This window comes from Zonotrichia albicollis, chromosome 1 (assembly GCF_047830755.1).
Source record: "Zonotrichia albicollis isolate bZonAlb1 chromosome 1, bZonAlb1.hap1, whole genome shotgun sequence".
NCBI lineage: Eukaryota > Metazoa > Chordata > Aves > Passeriformes > Passerellidae > Zonotrichia > Zonotrichia albicollis.
The window spans coordinates 17,007,258-17,021,569 of NC_133819.1; the positions used below are offsets into that span (position 1 = coordinate 17,007,258).

Consider the following 14,312-nt stretch of genomic DNA (forward strand, 5'->3'; position numbering starts at 1 on the left):
AAAGCTGTGCAACTGTATCTCAAAAAGAGAGATCTGGCTCCTCATTGTTCTGACATAGATGTAAGTGAACTCCTACAGGCCATAAAATCATAGAATATATTGACTTGGAAGGAACTCATCAGGATCATCAAGTTGAACTCCTGGCCCTGGGTGCAGGACACCCCAAGAATCACACGATGTGCCTGCGAGTATTGTCCAAACACTCCTGGAACTCTGCCAGGCTGGTGCTGTGACTGTTTCCTTGGAGAGCCAGTTCCAGGTCCCAGCCACCTTCTGGGTGAGGAACCTTTTCCTAATATCCAACATAAACCTTCCCTGATTCAGCTTGGTGCCCTTTTCTTATGTTCGGTCACTGGTCACGAGAGTGAAGAGATCAGTGTCTGCCCTTCCTCTTCCCCTCGTGAGGATGTTGAAGGTCCCAGTGAGGTCTCCCCTCAGCCTCCCATTCTCCGGGCTGGACAGACCAAGTGACTTCAGCTGCTTCTCATAGGGCTCCCTCCAGACCTTCACCATCCTCATGGCCCTCCTGCGGCCTCTAACAGTTTAATCTCTTTCTTACATTGTGGCACCCAGAACTGCCCCCAGCACTTGAGGTGAGGCTACCCCAGGGCAGAGCAGAGCAGGACAATCCCTCCCTTGCCCTGCTGGCCATGCTGTGCCTGATGCTCCCTAGGACAGGGTTGGCCCTCCTGGCTGCCAGGGCACTGCTGGCTCAGGTTCCTGCTTGCCATGGACCAGAACCCCCAGATCTTGTTCTGTGGCACTGCTCACCAGCCTCTCATTCCCCAGTCTCTACACACAATCAGGGCTACCTCATCCCAGGTGCAGAATTTGGCCATTGTCTTTCTGAATTGTCATATGATTTGTTGAGGTATCTCTGCAGGGCCTCTCTGCTCTCAAGAAGTTGGCAGGTCCTCTCAATTTAGTGTCATCAGCAAACTTGGCATTCCTTTAAGCTGTGCACTAAATTCACCATGAACACTCCCTCAGCCACTTTATGGTTTGCTGGGAGAGATGACTAAACAAGAGTTGGAAATTCAGAGCAGAACCAACTCTGTGTGCCACTTCAGGTGCTCTTCACTGCTATTTGCTGTTTTAGGACCAGCAGCAGAGCCAGTGCTTGGGAAGATCCAGAGCACTGCTGAAGGAGCCACAAGGATGAACTCTGGGCAGCCTCTGTGCAGTGACCATCAAGAACTTTCTCTGGAGCTCCTGCTTTGCCCTCTTTCTTAAACTCTTAAGAAATGATACACCACTAATGTCCAATCTCCCTTTATCTTCTTTGGTGGAAAAACAAGCAAGTGAAAGATTAATATTGATCATCATACATCATCATGACAGCAATGTGGCTGTGTAATCAACTACAGTTAAAGATGAAACATCACAATCTTCTCGAGGTATTTGTACTGCACAGACTGCTGCATCATATATGCAGTTCACAAACTCTAAAATGGATCACTACTGAGTCTAACTCAACAGGTGCATTTCAAAAAGTAAAAGAATAAACATTTTTTTGTACTCCAGAAGTACGTATTAAAAGATCTGATATCTTACTCTAAAATAAGAAGCAACTGTCTGTGTTTTCATGCTGGTTGTTTCTCTTGGATGATGTCCAGTATCTCCTGCTTCATTCTATAAAGATGAAGAAAAAATTAACTTTTTATCTCTAGTTAGCCCGCAGTGCCCTTTCCAATGCCACAAGAAAGCATCCCTCAGAGAACATAAATAATTTAAAAAGTATTCTAAACAGCAAAAGTTACAGCATGATCACTAGCACAAATCAGTTACACCAACACTTTGCTACACAATACACAAATATTCACACACACAAAGGGCACAAGTTGGTAACAGAGCATCTAATAACTGCCACAAATAACTGAACAATGTCTGAGGTCCTGTCTGTTATTTCATCATCATTGTTAATTTGATAGTTTTCTAAGAAATGTGGCTATATTCCACACCAATATTTTCTCTTTTTGCTACAGTACAGCTGGGAAATAATAATTTTTTTCCCCCTGAAGTTGTTATAAAACTATAGCCAGAAAGAAGGGAAATGTTAGGTTTTTACCTCACGGAAGGAATATGAATTGCACAACACAAAGATATCCAGCTAAACAGAAAAGAAAATAGAAGAGGGAGAAAAACCAAGGAAGGGGTTACTCACTTACTTTCAATACCAAAACAGCTACTGCCTTTCTAGTTTAAATTAGGCTTCAATGCAGAATCACAAAATCAATTTTCTTACCTTTGTATGACTGATTGATTTTTGGGAGGTCCACATTTGATAACTGATTGTAGTTTTGCTTTTGGTGTGTGCCAGGTTACCTATGGGAAGATGAAAGAAAATAACCTACCAAAGTGATGACATCTCATCTAAACTAAGAATGATTCTGACCCACCCTATTCATGCCCCCAGTGCAACCATATGATTACAAAGGTCATTGACTTTTTCAGAGTGTGTCCTCATTTCCCCTTTAACCCTTGGGATGGAATGAGCTCTGAAGAAGTTGCATGAACACAGAACATGTTTTTTTCTCCTTCAGCTCACACATCATCTGCTAGATAAAAAAATAAACAGACAGACTACTGTAGAAGGTAACATAGATACATCCTAGAGCATCCTTGCGGTTTTACCCTAAGAATCTTACTGTACTATTCTAGTTCTAATGCTACATATTAAAGAAAAATGTGCTAATACCCTTCTCTGGCCCTGAGGAAAAGTGACATGGCTCAAGTTTATGCACCTAAACTCTACTCTTTACTTCGCTTTCAACTCCTGGGAAAAATAAGATTGTATCACAGAACTTGCTGGAAACCATCACTGGCCTGTCCTTTCTCTGAAGTGTGGCTCAGTATTCCTGGAAGGCTAATAGCTCACATGGACTAAAACTGTCCCAGGGAGGCATTCTAACCATTAATCAGAATAAGCAGCCCTGTGGGAATGTTTCAGCTATTGTTCACTGGCTCTGTTTGGTTAACTAGCACAAAGTCTTAAAGCTCTAACTCTGGAACTCTAAGCCAAGCAATACCTTCATTATGATGACCTTGAAGGACTAGGTGCATTGACATGCTTTACACAGACTTGGTCTTTTCAAGGAATAATGAAAATTCTGCTGAGCTTTCCATCATGTCTCTCCGTGTTGATAAACTCTAAACATTGCTGCATGCTGCCACCGCTTCTGCTAATAACACAACACCTCTGGGATCTCCCTCTCCCCTGAGAGAGCCTGTATCTCCCTGTGCTCAGCTACTATCAGGAAGACGTGGATAAGAGCTGCAAATATGTGTCATGGTAATGCACCTGGTATTATGTGATGATACCAAGGCCTAAACTTCCATGGGGTTCAGCCGAATGCCACAGGGTGGGAAGGAAAAAGAGAGGATTACTCACAGCTAACTTTAGCTATCTGAAAGTGAGATGTCTACAGGATCCCTGATATACTCAGTGAGGAGAGACACCTTCAGAGGAGATTTTTCCCATCCCAAGAGAAACACCTGAGATAGGCAAGATGGGTTGGACTTTGGGTAATTCTCTGCAATTACTCTGATTCTAGATAAATAACACAGATCAGAAACCTAACTTTTAGTTGGCTGTAGCTGGAAGATTTGAGTCAGTTTTGAAATGCTACATGCAGTGTTTCACAATATTTAACAAGAAGACCAAAACAGCCTTCAGAGTTATCTTGCAAAACATGAAGACTTGGGATCAGTTCTTGGAACTATTTGGATGCTCACTTGGAATCTATGGAAATTATAGTTTAGTATATTAGCAAATATCAACAAGTCAAAAAGTTCAGGCAAGGGCATTGAGCTCTGTGCTTTTCCAGGAACACTCACTGAAAATAAAATTCCAAGACCAAATTTTTCATTCTATTAGCAAAGCTCCCTTAGTAAAGAACAGAAGCCTTGCCAAAACCTCAGCTTCGCTAAGTTATGATAACATTTTCATTTCCATTAGGCTCTTCCAATTTAGTTTTTCTGTTCAGCTAGAAATATGTCTCCCATGTAATTGTACAAGAAAGTAATGTTGTAAAGTACTTACTGTATGGCACCAATGCCATCACACAGGGAGTACTACAACACAATAACAACCTGGTTGTAAGGAGACTTACCCATCATCCTGCAGTGGAAGGCAGGACACTTTGCAAGGACATAGTTCAAACAAGGTGCAATTTAGGAGTAACTTCTGTAGAGCCAATTTTATTCCTCCACCTCTACTTACAAATTTCTTCAGGAAAAGCTTACTACAAGGACCCCATCGGTTACCTATTGTAAAGAGCTCTAAGACTGAAAATGGAGGAGTGTCTTCTCAGTCTTTGCAACAGATGTTAGGAGCCCCAACCTTTGCTGTCTACCACTTAGAGATAAATTGCACTGAGGCAATTTATATATGCCCTGTCTAAAACAGGCCAGTGACTTACCTGATCCTTCCTGTTCAGTCCTCAGCTCCCTGTCTTGATCCCCCACCCTGAAGACAGGACCCTGAAAGAAGTCTCTACCACTTACTTGGCACTTGACCAGACCAATATCTCCCCTGCAGCTTGAGACGGCTGCAGCTCCATTCAGTATAGATTCCATGGTTGGAAAGTGAAGCCACAAAGTGTATAAAGTCATCAATGAGTGTTCATATGAAACCTAGCAGTAGTCAGCATGAACTGGAGAAAACTAAGAAGATCAGCACACAGCAATACCTGTTTTTGTGAGAGGGTGAGTTACCAGCTGTCGTGTCAGGTTGTTTTCAGATGATCGCAGCAACAGCACAATATCAGCTGGCAGAGTATCTCTGTTTTTGGCTAGGAATCCACTTGCATTATATAGAACCTGTTTAAAAAGTGCATTTATACATCTTCTTGGATTTTGAAAAGTAATTGTAAATTTAAGCTTTCTGGAATAGGGCTTTTACTATAACAAGATTTACAAATAGTTTTTTAGCCATCAGGCTCACTCTCACTTCTAGTCTACTTTTTTGATCACTGAAAGTTCCACCTTTTCAATACTGAGATATGATGCAAATCACTAAAAGCAAATCTATAATTCCAAAGTAGCTTGAAACTTTTTTTTTTCCTAATGCAGGTAGTAGTTTTAACCTGTGTGGATTTATCACCAGGACAAGTGTATTGCAGTCCTCCTTTACACCTGTACATATGCTGATGCCCAATTAACAATGCACTTGATTTCAACCACATCACACAGCATTACCCATATGACTGTACAATCTCTCTGTGCTATTCATATTATGCTGTACTGGACCCAGGACTTAACACTTCTTCCAGGGATTTCTGTATTAATTGTAGAGGAAGTTTTCAGAATCACAAACTGCATATTGGCAACTGAAATCTCTCTAAAAATTCCAATTATTGAGTACCTAATTCAAAATGTAGCTTCAGGGATGTATCTTGATGGTCTAAGAGATTCACAAGAAAACCTGACCTGTCAAGAGTAGAAAGTACTGGGACATAATATTTAGAAAAACCCATCACAGAACAACTCAGCAACAGTCTTAAATGACAAAATACCTTGTAAAGAGGAAATAAATTGTTCTTCAGTTCCCCAGTAAGCGGGACTAGAGGTAATGAATTTACATGGCAGCAATGGAGACATAAGTTGGACAGCAGAAGAAACTTCCTAATGAAGGAGTTTTTAAACATTGATGGGGCACTGGTGTAATTCCCCATCTTCAATGGCTGGTAATAGGAATGGTAGAGGGACACCTGGCTTTCCACTCCTTGCAGTGAGTTATGATCTGCTAGTGAAATGCAACTCAGCTGGAGATGAGGTCCAGAGGAGTTACAAGAGGCTCTTTATAGCTCTTGTAGGGGTAAGGTATTTTCCATCAGCTGATCTACTTTTGATATGTAAGGCACTGCCAACATTCCCATGTCTGGACTGAAGAGACAGCAGTTGACAATCAACCCAGATGATCTCTTCTACTTCCTTCCAGTCCTACCATTCCACAATCCCCAACTAACATCATCAAGTGTCTTACCTTTCCTGCATAATGATAAATTCCAAAGGTTAGATCTACTCTTTTGGGTCTCCAAAAATACTTTGATTTCAAATTATCTTCAAATTTTTCTGAAAGGAAACACATAGCTTATCTTACTGGAGTTGCTATACAATCATTCTCTTCTGAAGCTGTTTCCCTCCAAGGAGATTTCCTGACTTCTCAGCCAATGCAGAGGCACAAAACAGACACTGATGTTTTCAAGGACAGAGATACCATAATGGTCTTGTAACAAAAGACACTGGATAGAGAATATGGGAGCTCTTGGACAAGTTACTTACTTTGTTCCAATTTTTTAATGTGTGACCTCAGAAAATCATGGAATCATAGAATCATTAAGGTAGGAAAAGATGTCTAAGATCATTGAGTCCAACCACCACCATCCATCACCACTCTGTTCACCACTAAGGCAAGTCCCCAGGTGCCACATCCACATGTTTTGAACACTTCCAGGCCTTACCTTTCCAAGATTTTTATCTACATATATGAAACAATGCAGAAATCTTTCCTACAGATTCCTTGAGGAGTTGTGAAGAAACATTCACTGATTAAATGCTTCTGTACTGTAGACTAAAAAGCATGAGGATAAAAGTACAACAAGCTCATATAATTGCTTTAACATGGGCATTGTTACTGGATGTTATTAGGTTTTCAGATTGGGTGTTGGCTAAAATTCTAATTTGACACTTTGTACATTCAAAAATGAGTAAAACCAGGATTTATCTGCATAGAAATACCACTGAAATAATGAAGTCAATGGTAATTGCAGCTACTCAACAGCACTGAAATATTCAGGATCTGAATTACAATGACTTTAGGTGTTTTTAATTTGTGAATAGAAAACACTCAGAAAGCATAATTTGCTAAAAGTCACTGAAGCATGTTTGCAGTCATTACTCTCCAAAAGTATTAAACTTCTTGCTCAAATATTGCTCATCAAAAATCTCAGCTGAGCATGACTGAACTTTGCAAACTCTTGGTCTATGAACCTAGAGTTTTAACTCAGTTTGATCTTTACTCTTCAAGCTCTGCAGCAAAAAATTCCTGAAGGCGGGAGAACTTCAAAGCTGGATCAGCAGCTTAGGTTCATTTGTACTCTTGATGTTTCCCTATGAACTTCAAGGACACAACCATCCCAGCATGTATATCTCCCTCAAACACCCTGCGACACTGAAATGGGGGCTCACTAAAAGCATAACTAGCATGTACCCTCAACTGTACGTGCCAAACACGAACTGAACAGAAGACAAGCTGCAAAACTGTGAAATGAACCATATACTTACCTACAAGTGTCTGATCTGTTGCTTGTGGGAATCGACTTTCCTCATCCAGCAGAGACAATAAACCCATTGGTTTCTGCAGGAACATGTCCAGGAGGGGCCTGTTGTCCTCATATTCTATAACTCTTGCATCAACACCTTCATAAAGGTATTCATTCTGCAGCAAGAAAGAGAAGGCATGCTTTGTCTGTGTACACAGAACCTCTTCAGAAAATAATTCACAAACTGTCAATTGTAGCAAATTAAAACTGCATTGAGAGAGTGTGCCTCAGGGTTAAAGCCATCAAGGTTTTGCAGAAATAAATGTCAGCTGGGATTTTGGTTTTGAATATGTAAGTTCAGTACTCCTATGGCATATTTGGTACTTCAGAGGAATAGCAAGAATTAAAGAGAGTTGAAGAAGATAAAGTATATTGTTTGCAAATAGAGACCTCAGGGTCTATTTATTTCCCTGGTCTGAAATGTAGAAAACTTCTTAACCATTTAGAGCTATATTTGCATTCCCAACTCATTGCTACTCATTGCTCAGATCCAAGTGATGGCTAAGATTTACAGAAGTGATGACAGGTTCCAGTGCCTTTACTTGTTTGATCATCCTCCCCAAACACCTGGAAAAATTCTTAAGTGGAGAAGAAAGGTGCACATACTTTCTAAAAATTAAAGAATTGGGTACATACTTCCTCAGAATTGAATAAATTGCCTCAGATTTGCTTCTAACACATTCTCATTCATTTTAAGAAACTAGGGAAAAGTATTCAGTAAAATTTAAAAACAGCAGAAAAGCTAGTGGGGTGGACTTCTTTGCTTGCTTTTTTTATTTGGTTTGGTCTGGCTGTTTTTTTCCTGAAGACTGCAAATATCTGGATTCCTCCCAGACTAAGAAAAAAACCAAAACCCAAAAGCGTTCACAGCATGTTGCAATGGTTTTATCTTTACTATAATTTAGATTATAGCTGGAGAGTACAAGAATGACCTTCCTTAATCCTTTAGAAGGCAGAGAACAGTTGCAGATTTACCAAGAGAAAGTTGCTCTAGGGACTACCACCCCCCATTATTTTTGCTGGAATTAGGTAAAGCAATAGCAGTTTTCTACCACACAATTCTGCTGTTTGTGCCAGGGATGCCTTCAGTCCTGTGCAGGCTGTACTGTGAAACACAGAGCTTTTGATCGACTGAAATCATCCCTCTGCCAAAGGATAGACTTTATAAGTGTTGTATTCATGTAGGGTGTTAACATCACAGTTTTGCCATCCTGAATCCATTATGAGAAGAGTGTCACAAAAATGAATGATGGCTAACATTAATGAGTTCAAAGACCTCTAACCTTGGAAGGCCTCTCCTTATGTGTCACTCACTTGAGTCTGAATGAGTGAAGAAGGCAACACATTGAGCATTTAAAAAAGAAGTTCACTTTCATATACAATGGAAAAGCATCTGTTTCATACCTCTTAATCTCAGAGAAACAACAAAGGCATAAAATCAATAAGACTGCTCTAAAAATACAAACACAAATAAAAATCTGCTGATCCATTTGAAAGAGGACATGAAATATATATCTAAACCCTTCCAGTATCCAGATTGATGTAATTTCCCAGGACACTCTTCATCTAAGGATAGGTTATAATTCAGTTTATATGCCACACAAGAATCTCACCTACAGCCCCATGAGGACTCCTCATTTGAGACAAATAACATTAACCTCATTCGTGTCTCCCCTGAAGCACTGGACAGGTGGAGTTTTGCTTTTTAATGTAATCAATGACCTGAGTAGCAGGACAAGACAGTGGAGTAATAAATGTATCACAGATATAGGTGAGAAGTTAATTATATACCTGTAGGAGCTGGTGGCAGAAAGGGAATGAGTTTGTGTTATCTCCCAGAGAGTTATGGGAGTAAGAGCAGTTTAACTGAGGGCTACAGCTACACTGACACACAGATGTTCATGGAACCAGGTGTTACTGCTCAGGATTATCTGGAGTGCCCTTATCAAGGGGGCAAGGGGAAGAGACTGCTCAGGATGGTCTGTCAGAGGAGAGCGTTTCTGTGACACTTGGACATCCTCAACCATAAACTTTTGTTTTCTAGTCATAAACTGTTTCCAACTTCAAATACTTGTGAGAGAGGTTGGTTTAGAGAGCTGAATAAATTTTTCTCCTTCAAAAAGAAAGGGACTCTTAGCAGCTTACTACCATGCTATAACAGCAACACCTGCTCCCCTCCCTGCCCCGGCAGCACATAGGGCCTGACCGCCAAGCCTGCAGTGTGTGTGACCACTGAGTTTGTGTCCTTTGTGTCTCACAACTGGACAGGTGTCAGCCCTGACAGCTTTGGTGATGCTGCCATCTCTCCAGCAGGACATGAAGGAGTTCACTCCATCACTTCCCATGGGCTCCTGAAGGACAGCTGATGACCAAGCCAGGCACCATTGTGACAGATGACTCAGAAATGATACTGTTCTACATTTTCTGATGCAGTGCTGGTTTCAACCACATCATTAGGATACAAGCAGCAAGTATAAAAGCTTTAATGATGGACATCATAAAACTGTAATGAAACAGGTCTTATTTGAATTAATAAGATGAATCAGCTACAGGATTTTGTAATCCCCTGTGATGTTTTGTGACAAGAAAGCTCCACAAAATAGCTACTTCTTGAAATTCTAAAGCATAATCTATTAGAAAGTATTCCTGTAGATGGGATGTCAAAAGAAATAATTAAATTACACTATTAATTGGGCTCCCATCTCATCTTAGTATTACTTAGTATCTTTCCTATGATCAAAACTATGTAACATTAGCTTGTACCACCTGGTTTCAATGGTAATAAAGAATTACAAAATGCATTAGGAAATGGTCTTCATGTTTAATAAAGTAATGCCATTTTACCAAGAACATTTTATGATGACACTTTGGTTTAAATGGGGACACCAGAGACTTACTCACAAGGAACCTTTTCCAGCTGAAACTAGAAGATTAAGTTGTCATGAGAATGTAAAATAAACATTAAATACATTTAGTGCAAAAATTATCATCCTTCCAACTGACAGCAAACTTGCTACTTTCCAAAATGTTTTAGCTATCTGCTAAACATTTTACTTCTTACGGGGGAATGACAAATGAGAAAGGAATAGGAAGGCTGTTTTGCTGGACATTGTGACCTGCAGATCATGGAGCTGAATGAAACACATAACAGTATCTAATATGTAAGGGGAACACCTTGAAGGACAGGACTGAAGGTCCAAAAATTCTGCTTTGCTTTATACTGACCAAATAAAACCCTTGTGCTGGCAAAACAAACAGCAGTGACTAAGCTGAGAGGCCACATTCTCTCCCCAGTCAGCAGAGATAGGGATATATCTATTTGTCTCCATTAACTAGTGGGAATCTACACTATCTTTATCCTAAACTATATACCCACTTCAGTCTTTCTGTTAAATTAGGGAAAGGCGATTGCATTCAGGCATAAAAGCTTTTATTCTTAAATGCAAATGTTAAGTCAACAATAAAGAAGAAATTCTCCATATTTTGACTTGAGTTGTCCATGTTGGCCCACAGACACTCCACTCCAGCTGACACCCTGAGCCTCAGGTTGTGATAGTACCTGATAGTACCACTGTTCCTTTCTTCTATCCCTGTCACTACTGTGACCTTTTTTTTTTTTTTTTTCTTTGTGGGCCAGACTTCCAAGGAAAGCAAAAGTGTGAATGCTTTTCAGATTCAGATACAGAAAAGAGACCACTGACAATGATAAAACAATTTCACCTGCAACACTGAAAGTACAATTCAGCTTTATGAATGTATTTACTACTTGGCTTCACTGGTCAAGTTGCCTAAATATGATTCACCTTCTCTGATGGCATAATCACTACTTCCTAGGTGAACAAAGAGTTAATGACAAACTAAACTATAATCAACTGATTAGGCCTCAGCTTCCCACTAGATCTGTGAAATTTCATCAAATTGCAAGTGATATGATATTGAACAGAGCAAAACAGAGAGAGGAATGAAAAAACAATGTATCTGTACATTTTATGTCTCTTGAGGGAAGTATAAAAGTATTTAAATTCTTCAGCCTTTCTCGGGTATATCTACAGGGTTCAATGCAGTGTTGTGTTACAGATTTCTGAGCTAGCACAGGGCAGTCTGACATGTCTGTCTGGCACTGCACGGGGCTGTGGAGAGACACTAGTGGCTCCCAGTGACAGGACAGCTCCAGCAGCACAACAGTCAGGGCTAAGGGAAAGTCAACAAAAATCTTGGCGACTTCTGGCATCAGCCTTCTCGTAAACATAACTTCATTCTTTTAGACTCTAAGACACAAACCCTTGCACATAAAATCATTTGTAAAGTCAGGAAGACACATCAGCAAGTGGCAGAGGTCATCCTAGTGTTTGTTTTACATCAGTGATATATTTTATTTTAGTTTACAATTAAACAGCAGAGTTAACACAGCAGAGTCCTTACAGTGAACAGGAAAGATTCTGGAGCCACCTGCTATCTCAAAGCTGTTTTTGTGATGTAAAACTGGGACAACCATGTAATGAATAAGTGAAAAGTGATGTCTTATAATGACTATGAATCACACCACAAATCCTTCTGTGCCATTGGGTTGTAATGCAGAATAACACATTTCTCATTTCCCATCTCTGAAAGGGGCAGATTTACACCCACACTTGCATGAATCTAATCTGTATAGCTCCTTCTGCACTCCTGTCATCTCTTTGGAGACTGCTACAAGACACTATAATGAAGTTTGATATAATCTGATGTAGAGGTTTCATGTACATTAAGGTAGACAGTCACCTGGTTGGTATTAAAGGCTGGATGCGGACACTTGCAATAGAAATATTAGGACTGGTGTAAATGAAATATGAATAGGAATGTGCATATAAGCACTAGAAAAAATAGTCTTAAAAGAATAGCTGTGTGATAGCTTGTGATTTGAATGAAGAACATTTGTCCATAACAATAAAACTGAGGAAAGAGTTCTTACATCAAGAACAGAAGGCCTTCACTTACACAAAAACACAGTGCAGAGGACTGGTGGAACACCCTCTAAACCTGACAGCAGGAGCATGACTGTGAGGTTATAGCACATCACACACATTTTTCTTATGAGCCCACCAAGGAAATGGACTGTAGGCATAAAAATGTATATGTTGCAAACAAGTAAAGCCAGATAATGACCTTGCCTAAAGGTTATGGATGCTGAAGTAAATAAGGGTTTGAGGCAAAGAATCACTGATAAAGGCTGTAAAAGATATGTCCAAAAGCTATTTCAGCAAGAAGAACCTAACAGACATGATGGGGACTTGCCAGCTGCTGTCCATTATTCTATATGTCACTCAAAAATTTTCTTGGCAAGACCATTTGAATACAGACACACCCACCCACCCACACCATGGTGCATTTTATGTATCCGTGAGTCCATGAAATCTGTGAGAGAATGAATGGAAATGGGTAAAATTGATGTACTTAGAGATTCTGTAAATAGCGATTATCTCTCCCTTCTATAGAATCTGTAGTTGTACTAACTACCTACAGGAAGAAATGGGCAAACTATATATTGTCAAAATAAGAAGTTCATTTTCCCCCCACTTGCTCAGTAGCAGAATAACCATGGTGCAGCAAAGCACATACAAAGGAGCAAACTGTTCCTACTGCACAGTGACACCACAAACCTCTGCAATAACATAGGTCTGGCCAAAAAGTTCTGAAATAGGATACCTAGAAACAAGTAAAGGCAGATTACACTAAACTTGACTCTAATTAAAAAAGAGAAGGAAGACTAAAATATTATTTGGGTGCAGGAATAGGGCTAAGAATGCCAAGGCTGGTCTCTCAGCAACAAAAGGCAACTAGGGAGAATGTGGTCCTGCTGCTGAACAAGTTTGTGGATGACATGGAAAAGGCTGAGATATTCAATACCTTCTTTGCATTCGTCTTGACTGATAATCCCAGGTCCCTGAGACCAGAGGAAAAAGTCTGGAGCAAGGAAGACTTAAATTTAGCATGGGAGGATCAAGTGAACATTGAAGCAAAGTGGACATATGCAAGTCCATGGGACCTGGTCAGTGCCTGGGTCTGACAGGAATAAATATTGGTGCTGCAGTCTGTGCTATTTCCATCTCCCAGCTGTTAGAAACAGCAATATCCAAGTGCCCTTCTTTTGTGAACTTGTATACTTTGGAAAGAAGATGCCCAAGTAATTACAGTAGATCTAGTAAATTTTCTCTGGCTTTTAGATGATATTAAAACCAAGGAAACACCTGTGTCGGTAATCTTGCACATAACTCTATAAAAACAACTACAAGATACAAGGCTGCAAGATAACATTTCCTGAAATAATTGGGAAGAGGATAAAACATGTTGAGCCAAAAAAATTGTCATATTACACATAAATATATACACCTCTAGACTGGCACATGCATGTACATGCAAATACACATCTGCATACATGGACATATTCCAAACCTGTATCTGCCTCAGCCTTAAAAGAAACAGTGATTAACACTGACAAAATACTCTGTTTCTACGAACAATTAAAATTACAATTCAGGAGAATTTTCATACATATATCACAACCACCAATAATTTCAGTAAAAAACGAAAGTATAATTTCACCTGTGGTTTGAATTCTGATTGATCTGCCATAGAGAATTCTGAAATATTTAAATTTTCAGCAAGATCTTTTTTTTCTCCTGAAAATGTTATTTCTTCAAATAACAATATGGAATAATGATTTAAAGGTGGTCAGTTTAATTCTCCTGAAATTGAGATGATTTTTTGACGTTTTTTTCCCCTCTCCTCTTCAAATTCATAAACTTTTATATTTACAATGCTATTCCTTTTCTCGGCTTTAAAGCAAATTACTGAGATTAAATCCATCATTATACAGCTGACATGATCTAGTTTCTCAAGAAGAAAGAAATAATTGTGAGATTTCCAGGTTTTAATAATGGAATTTCAGTGTTCATTAAGCATATTAGTAAACTATTATGAACGCTGCACTTTCAAAATTTTGTTACC

At 39.6% G+C, this 14,312-nt stretch overlaps 1 protein-coding gene across 7 annotated transcripts in view; it reads right to left on the reverse strand.

Moving 5' to 3' along the window:
* MYO3A (myosin IIIA) overlaps positions 1–14,312 on the reverse strand; it is a 116,505-nt gene that overhangs the window by 27,276 nt on the left and 74,917 nt on the right. For 5 of the 7 annotated variants that reach the window (XM_074534705.1, XM_074534702.1, XM_014270694.3 and 2 more), the window contains exons 20-25: positions 7,288–7,441; positions 5,987–6,075; positions 4,692–4,821; positions 2,246–2,325; positions 2,069–2,110; positions 1,555–1,632 (exon numbers count right to left, since the gene is read on the reverse strand). In XM_074534705.1, the coding sequence (XP_074390806.1) occupies positions 1,555–1,632; positions 2,069–2,110; positions 2,246–2,325; positions 4,692–4,821; positions 5,987–6,075; positions 7,288–7,441 (573 nt within the window). The remainder of the gene's footprint in view (positions 1–1,554; positions 1,633–2,068; positions 2,111–2,245; positions 2,326–4,691; positions 4,822–5,986; positions 6,076–7,287; positions 7,442–14,312) is intronic. The other 2 variants (XM_014270703.3, XM_074534717.1) reach the window with 1 other exon arrangement.